This window comes from Thunnus albacares, chromosome 8 (assembly GCF_914725855.1).
Source record: "Thunnus albacares chromosome 8, fThuAlb1.1, whole genome shotgun sequence".
Lineage (NCBI taxonomy): Eukaryota > Metazoa > Chordata > Actinopteri > Scombriformes > Scombridae > Thunnus > Thunnus albacares.
In genome coordinates this window covers 20,574,898-20,593,892 of record NC_058113.1, presented here as the reverse complement: position 1 = coordinate 20,593,892, position 18,995 = coordinate 20,574,898, and the positions used below count along the sequence as shown (strand labels likewise).

At 42.1% G+C, this 18,995-nt stretch overlaps 1 protein-coding gene across 4 annotated transcripts; it reads right to left on the bottom strand.

The window, feature by feature from the left end:
* Positions 1-1,509: 1,509 nt before the first annotated feature.
* Positions 1,510-18,190, bottom strand: cacng8b (calcium channel, voltage-dependent, gamma subunit 8b). Of its 4 annotated transcripts, XM_044359783.1 has the most exons (7): positions 17,809-18,190; positions 16,987-17,051; positions 9,459-9,743; positions 8,428-8,652; positions 5,369-5,452; positions 4,512-4,652; positions 1,510-4,172 (listed from the first exon to the last, which is right to left on the bottom strand). In XM_044359783.1, exons 4-7 carry the CDS (start codon positions 8,648-8,650, stop codon positions 3,376-3,378), a joined length of 1,245 nt encoding a protein of 414 aa, XP_044215718.1. In that variant the 5' UTR covers positions 8,651-8,652; positions 9,459-9,743; positions 16,987-17,051; positions 17,809-18,190; the 3' UTR covers positions 1,510-3,375. The 4 variants fall into 4 exon arrangements, with proteins under 4 accessions (XP_044215718.1, XP_044215716.1, XP_044215719.1 ...); XM_044359781.1 differs by lacking the exon at positions 16,987-17,051; XM_044359784.1 differs by lacking the exon at positions 16,987-17,051 and having other exon boundaries at positions 9,459-9,740.
* Positions 18,191-18,995: the final 805 nt, after the last annotated feature.

Sequence of the window (18,995 nt, the reverse complement as noted above, 5' to 3'; positions counted from 1 at the left end):
ATCATCTCTTGTCTCTGAAGGGACTCCTCCAGCTTGATCCGCTCTGGAATTGCTCCCACTTTCCTCCTTCCTGCCAGTGATGATTCCTCTGAGGTCACGAAAAAAGGGACCAAAGTAGACCTTGACTGTATTTCATAATTGTTCATGCAGAAACATGCATAAGGTACCAGATGGGCCCGTCAGAAAAAAGATGATGTGCTCAGGTAGGGCAGTGGTCATTGAAAAGTACACTGAATTAACTTTCAGTTGCTTTTCTCATTATCCTCTTTGGCAAATACCGCCCATCTGGCACTATCCATATATTTGCAAATATTATCTGCCCCAGACTGACAGAGAAGGTCAAAGTCTTTTTAGGATCACAGCATGCCGAAGATTAGCTGAGAGTCCTTGAGTAACTACTAAGAGCAATGTTTGCTCACTAATGATGAGCTGTGTGTGTTATACAGTGGGGGAAGTATTCAGATCCTTACTTAAAGAGGACATAACATGCTTTTTCTGATTTTTTGTCATTTATATACTGTTATAATGTCAGATGTTGTTGTTGTTGTTGTTGCTAAGGTTGTTCCATGGGCTGCTTGAGTTTTCCACTAGTGTATGTACAGATGTATTTGTGGAGTTTATATGTCAAGTAAAGAACGAGAAAAAGACATGAAATCCTACTACTATAGTTTGTTTATGTTGCCTGTTAAAGTCTGCTAAGGGGCTAATCAGCTAATCAGAAAAGAGTGGGCTCATTGAGAGGGGGGTTTTAAAGAGACAGGAGCTAAAACGGCCTATTTCAGACAGAGGCTGAACTGAAGGGCTGCATAAAAGAACAGTATAAGACAAATAAGGAGTTTTTTGAACTGTAAAGCATGTAAAGATATTCAAGTGAAGCTCCAGAATACAAATAGAGACCTGCAAATGTGCATGTTATGTCCTCTTTAAGTAATAGTTGCAATACAACACTGTAAAAACAATCCACTATAAATGAAAATCCTGTAATAATAATGTTACCTAAGTAAAAGTACACAAGTAGTATTAGCATAATGTACTTATCGTATCAAAAGTATAAATACTAAATGCATAAAAATGTCTCCTGTAATTTGAATATTATTAGTATATAAGTATAAGTAGTTAATCAATAATATTGCATCCTGTTTTATAAGCTCATTACGAGTTTTGTATGTAAAATCTAAATTGGTAAAGATGGTAAGTACAGCTTTCAGATAAATGCAGTGGAGTAAAAAGTACAATATATCTCAATGAATTGTAAGGAAGTAGAAGTATGAAATATAAAGCACGAGATGGAAATAAATTGTACATAAGTACAGTACTTGAGGAAACGTACTTAGCTACATTTTATCACTAGAGCCTGTCGACAAACACTCTTGAGAGATACTCATAACATAAGCAGAAACTAAACATATACAGAATCTTTCTTTAGAAGGTACATGTTCAGTGTGTACTTTGTAAGAGACCCCGGCCTCTTTCTCAGCAAAAAAAATCAATAAAAGACAGCAGTCTGAGTATGTATGTTATTGTTTTTTTTTTATAAACTTCGTGCAATACAGTGTTTAAGTTTATCACACATTTAGATAAACCATAATCATTTTTCTAGATATATCTATTCTCAACTACATACTATTCATATTGCCCACATAAATGCTATCTGTGTGCAGTTTTATCACATTATTCTTTTTCTGAAATGAAATCAAAGAAATGAAAATGTATAGAATCTGGAAGCGTCTGGTTGTTTTGTTTCTTCGTTACATCATGTAGCAGGGGGTGTCCATGGTTCAACCCGAATCTGCAGTCACTCGGTTTCAAAGAGAGAGAGAGAGAGTGGGTGGGGCGGGGTGTGGGGGGGTGGGGGGGCGGGGGTTGTTTACATGTGTTTACATTCTCATCAACATAAACAGAACGGGTCAGAGTTCGGACTCAGGAGTCAGCGGTCACAAAGGAAGCACAGTGAAAAGAATCTTTGGGGAGGTTAAGGGGTCGTCTCTGTGGGGACTCTGTTATTGGTCATGTGACAAAGTAGAGGAACACTAATCATGTGACCAGTTATGGGCAGGGGAGGGGCCCCGAGAATGGTGGCACAGAGTGGGGCGGGAGGAAACCACCCAACAAGAGTCCAGGGAACAAAACACTTCAGTCAAAACCTGCCCTGCCCAAAATGCATACCATGTTTGAACAGTGGTCCCGAAAAAACATATCTATAGACTTTACAAATATATGTATGTGTAAATTACAATGTACATGTATCTTTTCAAAAGTTTTTCTCTATAGTGTTTTTTTTAAACCCCCTGAACAAACATATACATATTGTATTTTTTGCCACTGAAAGTGATGAGTTGCATGTGTCACTTTGGGACTTTTCATAGAAAAAAATGATTCGGTTTTTGTTTTTCTGCTCAGGCAGCAACCTTTACCTGATCCTGTACAAATGTATTCTATGTCTCTTTTTTCTGCTTCCTCCAGTCAGAGGTTTCTGTTAATGCCCAAGAACAAACATCTTCAACACGACTATAGCTACAAGTACTACTGTTAACACTGATTAGAATGAAATAAGACTAACAGAGGCCCATAGAAAACTCAGACTCATAACAATGAAGTTGGTCAGTTGTCTCAGTCACTCACATTATTGTTGCATTTCTTTCAGTATCAATATTGGAAGACAATTTACAGTATTCACATCTGACTTCATGTTATAAATGAAAATCATATAATTAAGGGGGTAAAAAAAATAATACAGGCTCTCATTCTCCCACATATTGTGCACACTCATGCTTGACATTTGACACAGTTACACACAGCTCACTGAATGTCCCAGTGGCTCTGCATGGAAGAAATTCACAGTTAAAGTCGTTGAGATCTAAAATTAGAGTGAAAAAAAAAAAACCCAAAACATGAAAATTAAATTTTCATTCCAAACTATGGTGTTTGCAGATACATCTAGCCTGTAATAACACTAAGAATAATCACAACAACAATTTACATTAATGATGATCTGGTTAAATTAGCAGTAATATTGCACAAAAAAATATGTGAAACATTTTCATAATAGCCCAAGGTTAATTGCGTTTGATCATTAACAAAATAAATCATTTCTAGCACATTAAAATATCAAAATAGTTTCATTGTGAAAGTTCATTGTTGTTGTTATTATCGCTCTGTTATTACTCTTCTTCTTTTTGTTCTCAGTGAGATTGAGTAGACTAAATAACAGTGAACATGGAGGGAGAGATATAACATTTCACCTGCATGTCTGTCTTTCTATGCGTCTCCTGTTAAGCCACACAAACACAGTGCTCCTCTCTATCCTCCCTCTTTCACTACTTCCCATCCTCCTCGTCTCCCTTCCTCCTTGCCTCCCCCTCTCATATGCTCTCTCTACACAGGCGTTGTCTTCCTATTGAGGGTGTTAGAGTTGCTCTCCCTGTCTCCCTTCAGCCTGTCCAGAGTCCCCATCCCTCGCTCCCTGTCTACTGTGGATGAGGTGAAAGGTGGGGGGCCAGAGCCCACTGAGTTGGGCATTGGCGCATTGGAGTTGGAAGAATTGGAAGGGTTGTGGGACTTAAGCGAGGGAAGTGTACCACTCATCATCACTCCCCCTCCACCTCCATCCTTTGGGAAGCAGTTGTGGAGCTGGTAGAGTGTGGCCCTGTCCACCGTTCCATACATGGGCGGCAAACCCCCGAGTTTAGGGTCGCGAGACAACGTGTAGAGGGAGATGTCGCCTCCAGCCAGGGCCGTGTGGGAGCGAGAGTGGGGGTTAGGCAACGTGGACACTGAGATAGGACCCTGGGAAAGCAGCGCAGATGGTGGGAGGCCAAAGTTCTTGCCCCCACCTCCCCCGACAGGTGAAGGGTCTCGGGAGCGAGAGGGGTCGGTGGAGCGGGATGAGGAGCGGGACCTGCGGCGGAAGCGGTAGCTGGGCAGACGGAGCATGGCGTGCGTGGTGCTCTTGAAAATGTCGGTGCGCGAGCGGCAGCGCAGCTCCTTGTTCTTCTCGATGTAGATGTTGACAGCCAGTACCCCCACCATCTCAGCCATGATGAAGGAAAGGCCTCCGAAGTAAAAGGACCAACCGTAGGAGTATTGCCACTTCTTATCCTCGTCCTTCTTGGGAGAGATGTCCCCCAGTGCAGCCGAGATGTACACAATCACACCAATAATGTTGCTCAGACCTGAGAGAGCACAGAAATACTGTATTTACACAAGAGCTAAACAAACTCAGACAGACTGACTTACTATTCTAATAAACAAATTCATGTGACATGCTATTTTCAATTAAGATAACTGGCAAGATGAGGGCTGAATGTTAAAATCTCATCATTAAACTGACATAAGAGCCTAAACACAACGCGATACTCCCAAACAATTCATAAAAACTGTTATGGCAAGTAATATTCCCCAGACCACGACTTGCACATGCACATAGACTTCCACACAAGCAGACACACACATACAAGCACAGATACATATAATATCTACCCACAGATGCACATACAATATCGTTAAGTTACCTGCAGCCACGAAGAGAATTCCCGCCCCCAGGATGATGTTCCTTTTGCTCTTATAGAAACGACTAGCAGCGATGCACACCCCTCCCATTAGCAGCAGGATGGCACTGAGGATGGGGAAGATGTTGGAAGCCCTGACTACCCCTGCACCGAGGAGAGAGTAATGGTTAACAGCCAAAACAAGAGAGAGAATTTTCTTGAGAAACCCTCGCCCATCTGTTACTGTAGAGCAGAATAAACAAAGTAATAACCACAAATGATTAACTAATACTTCTTAACCCATGTTTAGACAGTGCGAGGATGTAGAGTAATAGGCATAAAGAAAATAAAAATGTTGCTCTATTAGAAATATACACAAAATTCTTGGTGGAGAAATTAATTACTGAGTTCCCGGCACACAATTGAATCAAACCCTTCCCATGTGGCCTTTAGTGCTTTCAGGAGGTCTGCCAACCATGCAAACACACACACACACACACACATTAACACTCCTCTCTCATCTAGGACAACTAGGCCACGAGAGAGAAAATGCCACCTAAATGCCAGCAAAATGCCTCTGCAACATTGTAAACAGAACACGAGCTTTTCTCTATGTATGCACGGGAACACATGTAGCATATCATAGAGCAGAATGATATCACTGCAGGGCACTGAGTGCAAACTAGGGCACCCCATCTCCACTGACTTTCAGTACACATTGTCACATGTTTATTTCTTGCTGAGATAATCTGTTGAGGAATGAGCAATAAAACAGCCAGATTAAAATCAGTTTTAGGCTTATTTTCTTATTTTTTTTTCAGGCTTATCACGACTTCCATGCCGCTCATCATCCATGACTAGTAATGCTGGTGTTGACTTACGTAGGACGTACTCTGCCCCGTCATGGTCAAAGTCTGCATCCTCTGGGAAGTGGTTGATCTGAGAACACACTCCTCTCTTCACTCCTGAGATGTAACAGGAGAAACAGGGGTGACCAGACACAACAAAAGAACAAAAGAAGAACTCAAAGAGAACAGCAAATATCCTCCTGAGAGACAAAGTGACACCTAAGCACGGTCATATCTGTGCCATAAAACTCTTTTTTTTTTTTAAACTTCACATACATATAAAGAACATCACAAAGGTTAATGGCTCCTCTAGGAAATGCAAGTTAGCAATGCGCAGTCTCCACACACATTCAGTACATACACACATCGAAATACATACAAGTATGCAGACACAGTGGCAGACAGATAACTACCCGCCGGGGTCTTGCATGTAGACAGACAGACGAACGGAGGGACGCACGTACGATGATGACAGCACACCACTGTTGCTGATGGATGGATTGTGAGAAAGATGGAGTGATGGGATGAAGAGACACAGACGGAGGGAGAGACGGACAGATGCGGGGTGAGCTGGTCTCTTTCTCACAGCTCTTATATTTCCACAGGTTGGTCTGTAAAGAAACAGATGGAGGTACAAAGGGGCGGGACGTCAGTTGAGCCACACGGATCACTGTTATCTTCTGCAGACACAGGCTCAACAGACTTCAGACTGTTTCAGGTGGTCCTCATACACATTCAAGGCATTTTCTTGAAACAGTAATGTAAGCACATGTTTTCCTGAATGACTTACTGCATCTAAACCACTGCATCTCCACCAGCAACTCATAACATGACATAAAAGTAGCCCTAATAGCTGGGTTGTCCTCACAAGTTTATATGCTTGATGAAAAAAAACCCCTACAGAACTGAGAAAGAAATCATTGACAGGTTATTCAGAGCAACCCCACACTCAGTAAACCTGCAGAAGAGCCAGAGAGAAGGACACATCTCTATCCACAGCATAATGTGCCACCCACCCGTGGGCATAAATCTTTTAGAGCTAGCATGTCCTGCATTTCCACTCCAGCTACACCTCACTGCATCACTGCACGACTACTGAGCGTCCGTCTTGGCTGAATACTCCACAGACATCAAGGATAGTTGACCTCTAAGCCATGCCAAGAAACTGTCAGCTTTACTGCACTGCAATGTGAGAGAAAAGACTGAAAGAGAGGGGAAACTACAAGGCGGGGAAGAAGAAGAGGAGAAACCAGTGAAAGATGAAATATAACGTTTGGGGGAGTGAAACAGAGGGATAGTAAGAGTGAGGCAATGGAGGGAGTGGGTGGGGGTGCACTGCAGTAGTGCTGCAAGGGCTATAGCTTATCTCTAATTGGCTGCTTTGCTATCAGGAAGCTTAGAGATGAGGACAAATTAGCTTTGTACAATGACCAAGCCCAGGATGGGCCGGGGACGCTTTACGAGTAGAGCCAAGCAGGTTTTCCTGGAGACAGACGAACCTCTACCGCAAAAGGCACAGATCGTTAACTCACACCACCCCTTTGGTTGTAGCTGCTTCACTGTTCACTCTGTCCCAGCCTTTACTAGCCTTTGAGTGTCAGCCAGGCAGTGTAATGTATAATGAATTAGTGGCTTGTGTTGCAGTGACAAACTGAAGATTGAGAGATGCCATTTTCTGTATCCTCTGTCACTTGGAACAAGAAGTCGATGGGTGGCGGGGTGAACACGGGCCTTTGTTTCAACATTTGGATTAAATTACTGCAGCCTGAATCAAAGACAATGATTAATGGATTATTCTGAGTGAGGGTTACGCTTCAGTATCATGTAATTATCCTGCAATTATGCAAAATTGTTTTCTTGTCACTGTGGCACGGTCCAACAAATACCAGTGGAATGTGTGTGTTGATGCTAATAATGATTACTTAAGTTTCCTGATGTCAAGTGAAAGACTGACACTGCTGAACTTCAGTCAGTCAATATATTTCTGCTTCAAAGCTTTGACATTGCCACAAGGCGAGAGGTTTTCATTCCACAGCAATGAGTTCAGTTCAGTTGGATTCATAATCACTACCCCCAGTGTCCAACACCACTAATTCAATTTTGGTGAGTGTTAAACAGTCAAATACTTGTCACAGCAGAGGCTGATTACAACAAAGTCTAAATACAGAACTCTCCATCTCTACAGTGTGCTGTAATGAACTCCTCATGTTTGGATGAGCTGTACACCGTACACAGTTTATCAGTAACTCCATCTGCTGTCTACATAGCAGCAGATAAAGAGTCCAGTTTCTGTGTCCCCCCCCCCCCCCCCCCCCCCCCCCCCCCCCCCAACTCCAAGCTGGGCATCACTTCAAGTCACACAAATCCCAAACCCTCAGAGCTCAATTTGAATTATTCCACTGGGAAAATACTATCCATTCCCTCTTGCCTGAGATAAGAAAACGAAGACTAGAAAGAATGCATAAAGGACAAGATTGACATTTTGGGAAATATGTTTATTTGCCTTCTTGCTGAGAGTTAGATAAAAAGATGGATACCACTCTCATGTCTAAATATGAAGCCTGGCAATGTCATGATGATGACTAGACTCCAAGAAGTGACTGAGCCTGGCCAAGAAGTAGTCTGATACATAACCCCCCCGTAAAATCACAACATCTCGTTTTAACCCTTTGGTATTTGTACGCAATAAACAAACTTTAAAGGTGCTGGTAGATGGATTTTGTTACCTTTAGCCGGGTTTACTGTGGTAACGATCTTCTCATCTAACTCTGCAAGTATATTTCCCAAAATGTCTAAACTATTCCTTTAAATTTTTTCAGTCACATTAAATCCTCAGTGCACTCTGCTTTATTTCTCCTACTCAACCTTAGATAACAACAAATCCTGGGAACAACAAGATCTAGTCTGCCCAGATTTGGATCTACTTAAATGCTAAATGGCAAGAAAGTAACCAAAGCTGCATTGCTTTATGTCAGTTTTTCCTGCACCCTTCTAACTGAAATTAACAACCAAAGCACACTTGTTCACATGCATCTTCATCAACCCAAATCCCACCCATACACCCAAGATGTCTCCCACAACATCTTCACTACCTTCCAGGCAGCATATCCTCCAGAGTCCAGAGTGGGTGAGCGCCCCAGGGTCCTTCTTGTCCTTGTTATGGGGGTCGTCCTGGGTGACGTTGGCTGTGCTGTTGCAGATGAGGGCACGGGAGTACAGCCAGTAGTCCGTCCCTATTGCCACCGTCATCAGGCCGAAGGCAGCGAATGCCCCCACGGTGGTGAGAAGGATCTGGATCCCCTTCTCACACACCATGCCTTGAGAGAGAAAGAAAGGAGGAGGAAGGGAGGGAAACAGAAGAGGAAAAGGGTGGATATTAGCGGTGCAAAAGAGGAAGAAGAGAAGGCAAACAAGAATTTATCATGCAGTTAGAGATTGAGGAAGAATGGTAGAATAACCAAGCAAGAGTGTATTTATAATCATAGATAAAGTGCAGTTTATTAAAAAAAAAAACAGACAGAAAACATGTAGGTGAGATGATGAGGGGCACGATGATGTGAGGGGAACAGGTGGGAGGAAGAGAGGGAGGCAGTAAGAAAAGTGAATAGGAGGCGGATGTGGGAGGTGCACAAGTGGCTCTATGATGTGTCCTTGGAGGAGAGTTGGATGACTCTGCTGACTCCGCTTAACAAGACAGAATTGATGTGAAACACAACAGATCACACCCTCCCAATCTCAGTCTACTCCATATTCATGACCCTGACACCGTTCTCCCCCTCAGAATCAGCAGGGCTGGACATGAATGCATAAACACACACACAACACACACAAACACACAGCTATCATGAGATCACCTTGTACCCATGAAAGTCTTTATTAGAAAGGCGATGTGGATGCATTTCTGCATGCACGCTCCCACACAAATAACATTATCAGATCAGATTGACCCATGCATGTCTGAGCTGCTACAAGTCAGCAGCCTTCAGTCGCTACTGTAAACTACATATTCTCTTCTACTTCCAACACTAGAAGTTTCCCTTTCACACTGATGAAACTGATACTGACAGAGACTGTAACAGAGTGAAGCAATATCTAACGCAAAGTGTGACAAGCAGAGACTTACCTGACGGCGAGTTTCTATCCTTCGACTCAATTTTGAAATCTTTCTTTTCCTCGTCAGTGAAGAACGTGCTGTCCCCTCAATCCGGACAGCATCCATCGACTGTTTTCACCCGCTCCCTTCTCTCCTTCGTGCGCTTCTATCTCTTTCTCTCTCTCTTTCTGTCTTCCTTTCTCAATGGAAAACTGGTGCCGGTGGAGGTTGTGGCTTGGACGGTTGTCCTGTTCTCCGTCCGTCCTTTGTTAGCAGAAAGCTTGCACCAGAGAACCCATGGTTACTCCTCTGCTGCTGCACATGAAATAAAGCAGAGGACAGGGACACTTAGCATTTTGTTAGTTCATTTAGTAGTTTTAGGCCCTGACGTTGTGGATGAAAACAGAATAGGCGGGATTTAAAATGAAATAGAAAACCATTGTCTGTGTATATTCTCCACAACACAATCTTTTAGATTCATTTATTTACAGTTAGGCTGACAAATCTGTTGACATGTTTCAGCAGAAAGCCTTCCTAAAAGCATGTATGACAGCAGTGAGATGTCTGTTTTGGCTGCACTGCAACAGCAGGGCCAACCCTACAAACTTGAATGTCTGTCCGTTATTGAGTCACTCACTGACTGACCGACTGAGTGATAAAGTTACACTATTGGTCGGCTGAAGTCGGAGATTGTGAGCCAGGCCAAAAGCTGTTGTAAATTTCGCTTTAGGACTGTTAATATGTCACTTAATTAAGTTTTAATATTTTTTCAGACGAGAAAGTAACCATTTAGATTCCCAATATGTGGTCAGTTTATCCAAATAACACCTATTTGGAAATTTGTTCCAACGTTTTTTGAGTGATGAGCCACTGGCCGGGTGCCAACCAGTCATCTCAGCTGCTGGCATCCCGAGATGACCAGCCAGACAAGGTCCGTTGTCATCCCAAGGCAGAGTCGGACTGGCCTTTCTTGAGCACGGGAGAAATCCCGGTGGGCCGGTCGCTATGTGGGCCACTTGAGCAGCCCGTTATAAAATACAAGAGCCTCTTTTATCTTTTCCCTTGATGTCACCAAACATTTAATTTCTTGTTTAGACAGGCTTTATAACTTTATTTGTAAAAATAAGCCACACAAGGATAAAAAGGAGGTTATGTCTGTGTCTCTAACTGAAGGAGGTCTTAACGTTTTGGACTTTTCCTCATTCAACCATATTATCAAAATGAACTGGATCAAAAGTTTCTAAAAGATCCAGATAGCATGTAGAATATTATCCCAAACTTTCTGTTTAAAAAAACTAGATGGTCTTAATTTTTTTTATTAATGTGCCCTTACAGTATACTGTTAGTAAACTCCCTATCAAACTCTCCAACTGTCAGAGACAAGCTCTTATGTGTTGGTCTCTTCTATATCAGCACAACTATTCTCCTCACAAATGTTTTTATGGAATAATGTCAATATCATATACAGAAACAAATCATTATTTTTTGAAAATTGGTTTAACAACATTTTATTAAATAGCTGTAACACAATATCTTGAAAAGCACTCTGTAAATAAAATGTATTAAATATATTACAATGTAAGATTTTTTGCTTGAAAAGATGACAAACGATTAAAGGATGATTAAAATAGTTGTAATTTTCTGTCAATCAACTAATCAACCTACTATCTATGATCTACTAATTGTTTCAGCTGTAAAACTGTATGATCTTTATTGCAAAGAGGCCAAACTGTATAATTAGAAATATAATCATTTTACACTACAGATGCTTCTTTAATGCTGCAGAGCTTTGCTGTTCCTGTGTTTGAGCAGATTGAGTAATTATAGTAGTGACAGTATTAAAGGCTAAAGACAGAATGACTCTAGAGCGAGTTGTACTGCATCTAGTCTGAATAAGAGGAGCAAGAGGGGGAGGCAGAGAGGACCAACCCGACATTGTTACCATAGCAACATTGAATTCCAAAGTCTGGATCAGCATAGAGCGAGGGGGGGAAAAGGAGAGGGGCAGGCGATAGATAGAGGGAGAAAGAGGCAGAGAGAGCAAAGCAGAGAGAACAGAGATGGGAAAAAGAGGCAGAAATGAAGGGGGAATATTTCAAGTCACTACCATGAGTGTTGACTCTGAGACCCAGACAGACAGACAGACAGACAGACAGACCAGTGCGCTAATGCTCTATCAATAGATATGTGTGTGTGTGTGTGTGTGTGTGTGACCACTGCGACATAGATGCTCCCGGACACACACACACACACACATGTGCACAGACAAATACACATGAATATGCCATCGGTTACTGGAGAGGGAATGAGAGGTTAACCCCTCTTTTGCTCAATAAATAAAGAAGAAAATATGATATGATGAAGCAGCACACATTATTCTACAAACATGATTTAGCAGACATAATGCAGTGCAGTCAGGTCTGTTAATATTTGATGATGCAATATGGCACCGTGATCAAAATAGGTTACATCCTGTTTGCATTGTGAGACCCAAAACAGAGCTGCCTAAGAGACAGAAGGAGAGATGGAAGGAGAGACGGTGTGTTGTGTGTGTGTTTTTTTATGTGTGTGCACATTTCCTCCTCAGTGCATCTGAGGATGGGACTAGTCCAATCTTATTGAATCCCAGTAATGTTCCCCTCAGCTCCCCTCAGTTAGACAGTTAGCCTCGTATCTCTGCGTTCAGGCTCCTTATTATGTAAACTGTCAAACGACACCACCACAGCGTGGCTTATTTATACATTGTGGGTGCATACTGTATGTGCAAGCAAACAAGTGAATGTGATTGTGCATGTGTGTGTTTGTGCGTCGTATGACCTTCCAACCCTATCAACATACTGCCTCTCCCTGAGGAAAATACATATCTAGAAGGGATTACACTATCTCCAAGGCCTGAAAACGCAGTATGTGTATGTGTGTGTTCTTTGACTCCGGTATTTAATGAATGACCTTAACAATAACCTACTAAGTTATTCCCCTTAGCAAAAACTCCCCTGTGTAGAAGATCATAATTGCCATTTAATTATCTGTAATTTCTATTTTCCACCAATAATTAAAAAAGAGGGGAATGAGGAGCAAGTGCAAGAGAGCGTGAAAGAACAAGAGGTCACGAAAAAAAGAAAGTGTGAGAGTTTAACTAATAATAACTAATAACTTGAGTTATAGTAACGAATTTGGTTTAACTGGAGAGAAATTTTGGGTAATTTGGGATTTAGAATACAGATGGATTTGAGAAATATAAGTACACATTTGCCTTTTTCATAATGCTGAGCTACCTTATCCTTAGTGATGCTTTTATAGTGTGTTTGGATCACTCAGGAGGACTCTGGGCCAGCCAGAGGCCAGTTAGCTTCAGTAGGACGCACTGTAGCAACACAGGCCAACAGTTTAGCTTTGGGAGCTAGTTGCTGCAGGGACCATTACGAGACCAGGCCCTCACTTGTCAGAAAACTTCAGATGTTATCAGATCTACCTGCGTGACTCATTCCCAGCATGACAGAATACCTCGCTCGTATAAAATTCAAGTGCACCCAATGAGTTGTGGCTCCAATAATTCAGCCATAAATCACACAGGAGATTTGAATTTTGTAGCAGCTGCTCCATTACCTATTCATTGCATAAATCAACTACCAAACTGCTTGTTGAATAAATGATGACATCTATATGTTATCCCACACATGTGAATGGCAACGGCCTTGTGTGAGCATGCGAGAATGTTTTCAATGTAGATACACAAGCGAGTCACACCACATTGTTGCATGTCCAGGAAATATGTCTGCTTGCCAAATAACCTAAATAAGGACTGTAGCTTGTGAAAAAAAAAATCAAGACTGTAATGTAGCAAAAATGACATGAGCTTATACTGAATGCTTGACCAAAAAAAAAAAAAAAATGCACTAGGCCTACTTATGGTGACAGCTCTAAAAATACAAGCAGCGTATTCTATTCTGAGTGCTCGATGGCAGCAGTGAACATTAAGAAAACATGCCTAAATATTCAGAGCAGTGGCTCTTGGTAGCTGAGATGATTTCCCTTCTTAATCATGAGAAAAAGCTAAACACCTGAGCTCACTGCTGAGATCCCACAGCTGGCACACACACACACACACACACACAAATTTACATGCAGGCCGACACAAACACACACACACACACACACACACACACACACACACACACACACACACACACACACACACACACACACACGCAGGTGCATAGAAAAAGATCAACACGCAAACAAACACTTGGCGTGCAAGCACATATGCAGCCTCAAACCCCCCACTACTGTCAAAATGATGACAATAAAATCATAAAATAGGTCATCTTTAAAAAGGCACTTCAAAGCATAGCAGAATTTCCATTAAGCTCGTGTGAAGAGTCCACCAAGATCCTCAGACTGCATGTGACCAAAGTCCCTGCCTGTCTGAGCAGAACAGCCTGAGGAGGCAGTGACAGCAACACCTTGGTCTAAGAGGCTCCCAAAATAAAGTGTCTCTGGATGACCGGACACTCATGAACCCATGAACATATGCTTAAACACATGTGCACGTGCAAGCACGCACGCACATGCATAAAAACACTCATACTCCACTGAGAAAGAACTCTCTAAGTGCAGATCTGAGACAAAGAAAACCCTTGAAATTTATTGTTTTTATACAGAAACAAGTGTCTTAATTTATTATCCTGCCATATAAATGCAACAGAGGAGAAAGAAATTAACTGAATACTTGCAGCTACTCAGAAAAGACAGTGGTCCTTAATAAAGACAGCAGGGCTTCTCTTGATCTACTGTGGCTTGGATTGTGCCTCATTTGTACATTGCATTGGACAAAAGCATCAGCCAAATAAATCCATGTAAATGTTAACTAATGATTTTTTTCATTTTAATCTATAAAATGTCCAATTTTAGACAAAGTGACAAATATCGATCACCGTTTGTTCAAAGTGACATCCCAGAATAGCTTGTTTCATGCAACCCACTGCCCAAAATCAAAACAAAGAGCAGAAAAGCAGAAACATTTCACATGTGAGAAGCCAGAACCAGCAAATATTTGGTATTTTTGTTTGATAAATGTCAATTAATTAATTGATTAATTGACAAATCGTTTCAGCACTAACAACACCTACTCTATGTTTCCATAGAAGAGGCTGCAACTCAAAATTTGAGCAATCTCAATCACACAAGCCAGTGGTTCCCAAACATTTTGGCTTCTGACACATTACACTGAAGTATGTTTACTTGCTAACTTGTCACAGGTTTCATAGGTCTTTGATGGGGTCCGTGCAATCAAAGAGTTATTTTTCCTTCCCAGTATGTTTCATGTGAATGCTTTTAGAGGCGTGAAGATGTTAAGTTTTACAGTGATTCACAATCAAAAAACAAAGATTAGATAAAGTGTAGCATTATTATGTTTCATGCGTTCCTATCCTGTTAATCATCTCGCAGCCTCTCAGATTTATCTTGTGGAAACTGATCAACTGACTGATAAATCCTGTTAAAAATGCTGGTGAAGTTGTGTCCAGTGAACTTAGTTTTTATATGATAATATTCACATCTGAGACTTTCACACATGCAAACTTACAGATATACACATCCTGTTTCTTATCAGTGAAGAGGCTTTGGTCACAGGTCCCACATTGTGCCTCCAGTCCAGTGAGCATGCCTGCCTGTCAAACACTGTGTCTGTTGTGTGTTTACGCTGCACGCCGCTGAACAGACGGGGCCGTACAATATATCACTGACACGATATGGTTCAATCACAGGCTCTTACAACCCTGCTCTCAAAGGCTGCGCTAACTTGCGTGAAGCACTTAAAAACACCAAAGCTGGGGGTTAATTGATGCACGGGTCACAGCCGGTGAGACAGGAATCAATTAGAAAAGCTTTGGATAAAAGCCTCTGCACACTGGAATTATAAACAATGTTGTGTACTGAATCAGCAGGATCTCCAAATACAGCCAGCCATGAGTGCAAGCCATGATTTGCACTCACTAAGGTACAATAATACATTCATGTTTACTTTGTCAAGTACAATAAATATGCAAGGGTTTGTATTTGAAGAAGGTACAAAGTGATTGAACGTTGTATGTTTATTATTAGATTTGTTATGGGACCCTGATATTATATATTTAAACTGAGGTATCTGTGTCTGTTCCTCTCAAACAGTGCTGGGTTTCCTCGTGATCCCCGTCTGAAGAGAGGAAGGAACACTGTGAAGCCTCAGACCATCAAGAAAATTGCAGCAGAGGCATTGATCCTCTGAACAATAGCTACAATAGCTACATGACAGATGTGATGATCATTGCAGAATTGCCTCTCCTCAGAGAGAGAAACAAGAGAGTGAGAAAGAGACGGACAGACCTGACCACCAACCAGAATTAGAGTGAAACAGCAAAAGACGAAACAAGCGGAGACATTCAGAAGTTACAGAGATTCTTTTTTTTCTGATATTTCTGGACCACTCGCACATTAGATGATAATGATTTGGCCGGCGCTAGAAAACAACTAGAGTCTGTGTGGGCTACGCACTGATATTGACTGCAATGAGTCACCTAACAGCGTAAACAGCAGATTGTAGAGCTGGCTGAGAGGTTTTGAAAGTAATCCAAAATCCACAGAGACAATCATTAAGGTCACACACACATCACACACATAGTGCAGGCGGTTTACCACGTGGGAAGTGGAGGGGGTGTGACCAGCAGACGGCCGGGGGCCAACCACACCTCAAAGAAAGATTCACTGATCATTGATAGAAAGATGACAATGACAGAAATACAAAAAATATATATGTACTTCCTTTTTAATGTTAGGAAAATGTTTGATTTATAACTGCTCATAATTAATCTTAAAGGCCCTTTAAGGTGCAAGAATGAGCAAACTTCAAAAATATAATGTCATGAAAAGCCATAATCCTGCAGTTATTGTTCAGATCAAATGCTTTATGTGAACTCCACATGTTGTAAGATGAGTATTCTCAGTCGTACAGAATGGCAATTATGCAATTACCGTTTTTATCTCCTATTATAGTAAAATTTTAGCTCACAATCGCTGCCCACGTTCTAACACCAGCACTTTACTTGATGAGGGAGACGATTTAAATATATTTAAAAGTTTAACTTAATCCCTGTGTCACTGCCCACATCAAGTGGATCTGCATTACAGCCTTAAAAGCAGGTGGAAAGGAAAAGCCTGTTCCCCAAAGTGAAGGGAGGCAGCAACTAAATCCACAGCTCAGCAGGTAAACGCATGTGCTGTAGTCACTAAAACCGCAAGTGACCAGTGACTGCTCCAGCTGGTTATTTCACATCAGGTAATCATAAAACACACAAACAAACAAACAAACAATAAACATTCAGAGTTGTACCTGACACGGGCTGCAGCTCCGGAGATGACAGGTGTAGCTCACTACCTTGTTTTTGACTCTTGAGTGCTGCAGTGCACACTCCTAAAGCATCTCCTATTCAGACATTTCACTCCACCTTTAGCCCAGATGTGATCTGAGCTGTAATGGAAAAATGAATGATTGATAGAGCGCCAGATGTTTGCTGCCCTTTACCTCAATCCTGGACCTGATCTGTCAGAGCACAGAGCACAGGTTGGCCAGTGAGAGGAGACAGTGGGCTGAAAAAGAAAACGAAATCTTTAAAACCGCATCAGATAACATCATGTGGCCAGGTCCAACATGATGCTAAGATGTTGGCCCTGCGCTGAGAGCTGCAGAAGCTTGTGTGCAGACCAGTGATTAGACACATACAAGCTCAGAGCTACGGGGCTGAGAGCGTGCAAAGCTCAAGTATAGTGATGCGGACTGCGGTGCATTCATTAATAGAGTAGCTACACACATCACCCTGCCTGCATAAGCTATACACGGTGGAAAATGGACGCCTAGCATCAAGCGGCCGGTACAAACTCAGTGGACTGGGACACAAATCACACACATCAAGACGCACATAAAGAAAATAACTCCTGATTGTCGGATAAGTAGCCGGACAATTCAACACATACAACAGATATATTAGTCCCTACACATGCGGTGCGGCTGCAGAGAGCGCTTCAAACGAGCTATTATAAGGGTTTCATTTGCATAATAGACGCTGCCGTCGCTAATTATAGGCCCGTTCAAAAAAGGTAGGAAAATTATAATTCAGCATTTAATCCGCGAGGTGGTAGAAGAATGAGAATTATTATCATTGTTTTTTTTTCTTCCTCTAAATTCCTATCTACACTGTCAGTAGTGGGCTAAGTTACAGGCAACGTGAGACAAATCAATGTGGCGTGTAAATTACACCGGATGAACTGTGATCCATTAGGCTGCAAAGTGAAAACAACAGTGACACGGTGTAATTAATATCATTAAAGAAGCTTGTAGAGGTCTTACCTGCAGGCTTTCCTTTTTTGTGTTTTTTTTATTTCAGAGATTTTCGCAGCGCGTCGCACTCCCAAAGAGAAGGAGATGGAGGGAAAAAAGAAGAGAGGGGGTGGACGGTGGATGGGCTAAATAACGGGTCTATCGAGGCAAATAAATAAATATATAAATAAATAAATAAATAAATAAATAGAAGAGGGGGGGTGATGAGAAAATAAGAAGCACGCGAGGGACCGGATTCTCAATTCCTGATTAGATTCAAAGCAGCCGGTGATGGAAAAAAGGGTCGAACATGCATTTAAAAAAAAAAAAAAAGAAGGCTAATACAAAACACGTCACTGAACACGGATTTGTCTACAGTGGATGTGGCCGCTGCTTGTGTGTGTACTCGGGGAGAATGCGTCTCTCCCCCCCCCCCGCCCCCCACCCTCACCCTCCACCCCCACCACCACTACCACCTCCCCTCCGGTTGGACGAGCGCTCGCCTTGCCTGTCTGCTCTTCTGTTTCTCCCACACTGAGCCCGACGCAAGCAACTTGTCGCATCCCACCAAAACTCCTTAATGATGTGAGTGATGACGGATAATGTCAGAATCGACACAAGATGTAATCTACAAGATCACAGTGAAGGTTTAAACCCCCCTATCCCCAACCCCCCACCTCCTCCCGTATTGAGAGAATTGGTCTGGATGTGCTTATTGGAGCGTGCGCCGCGTGCAGGGATGTGCGTTTGTAAGTAGCCTATTAGCCATGACATGACCAGGTTATGTATGTGTGTTATAGATGTCGATTTTTTTTTTCTTTTCTTTTTTTTTTTGTTGTTGTTGGAGAGCGACTCGATGGAGCGCCAGTGGGACACTCTTCCTCTGTGGTAATGATGATGATGAGGGCCGCGCTGGTAGTTCTGGGAAATGCAGCAGCACGAGTGCAGCCCTGCAGAGAGAAAGAGAGATAGTGAGAGGGAGAGAGAGAGACAGAGAGAGAGAGAGAGAGAGAGAGAGACAGAGAGAGAGAGAGAGAGAGAGAGAGAGAGAGATGTTAAATCATGGAGTCAAATATCTACAGGTCAATATCACTGTATCGATACAGACAGACATTCAGCAGGAGTTCTATAATAAATGGGATAACTGAGCATCCTATCATTGCCATAATTATTTAGTCAAATGACTGTACTGATGATAGATCTTGCTTTTTATGATA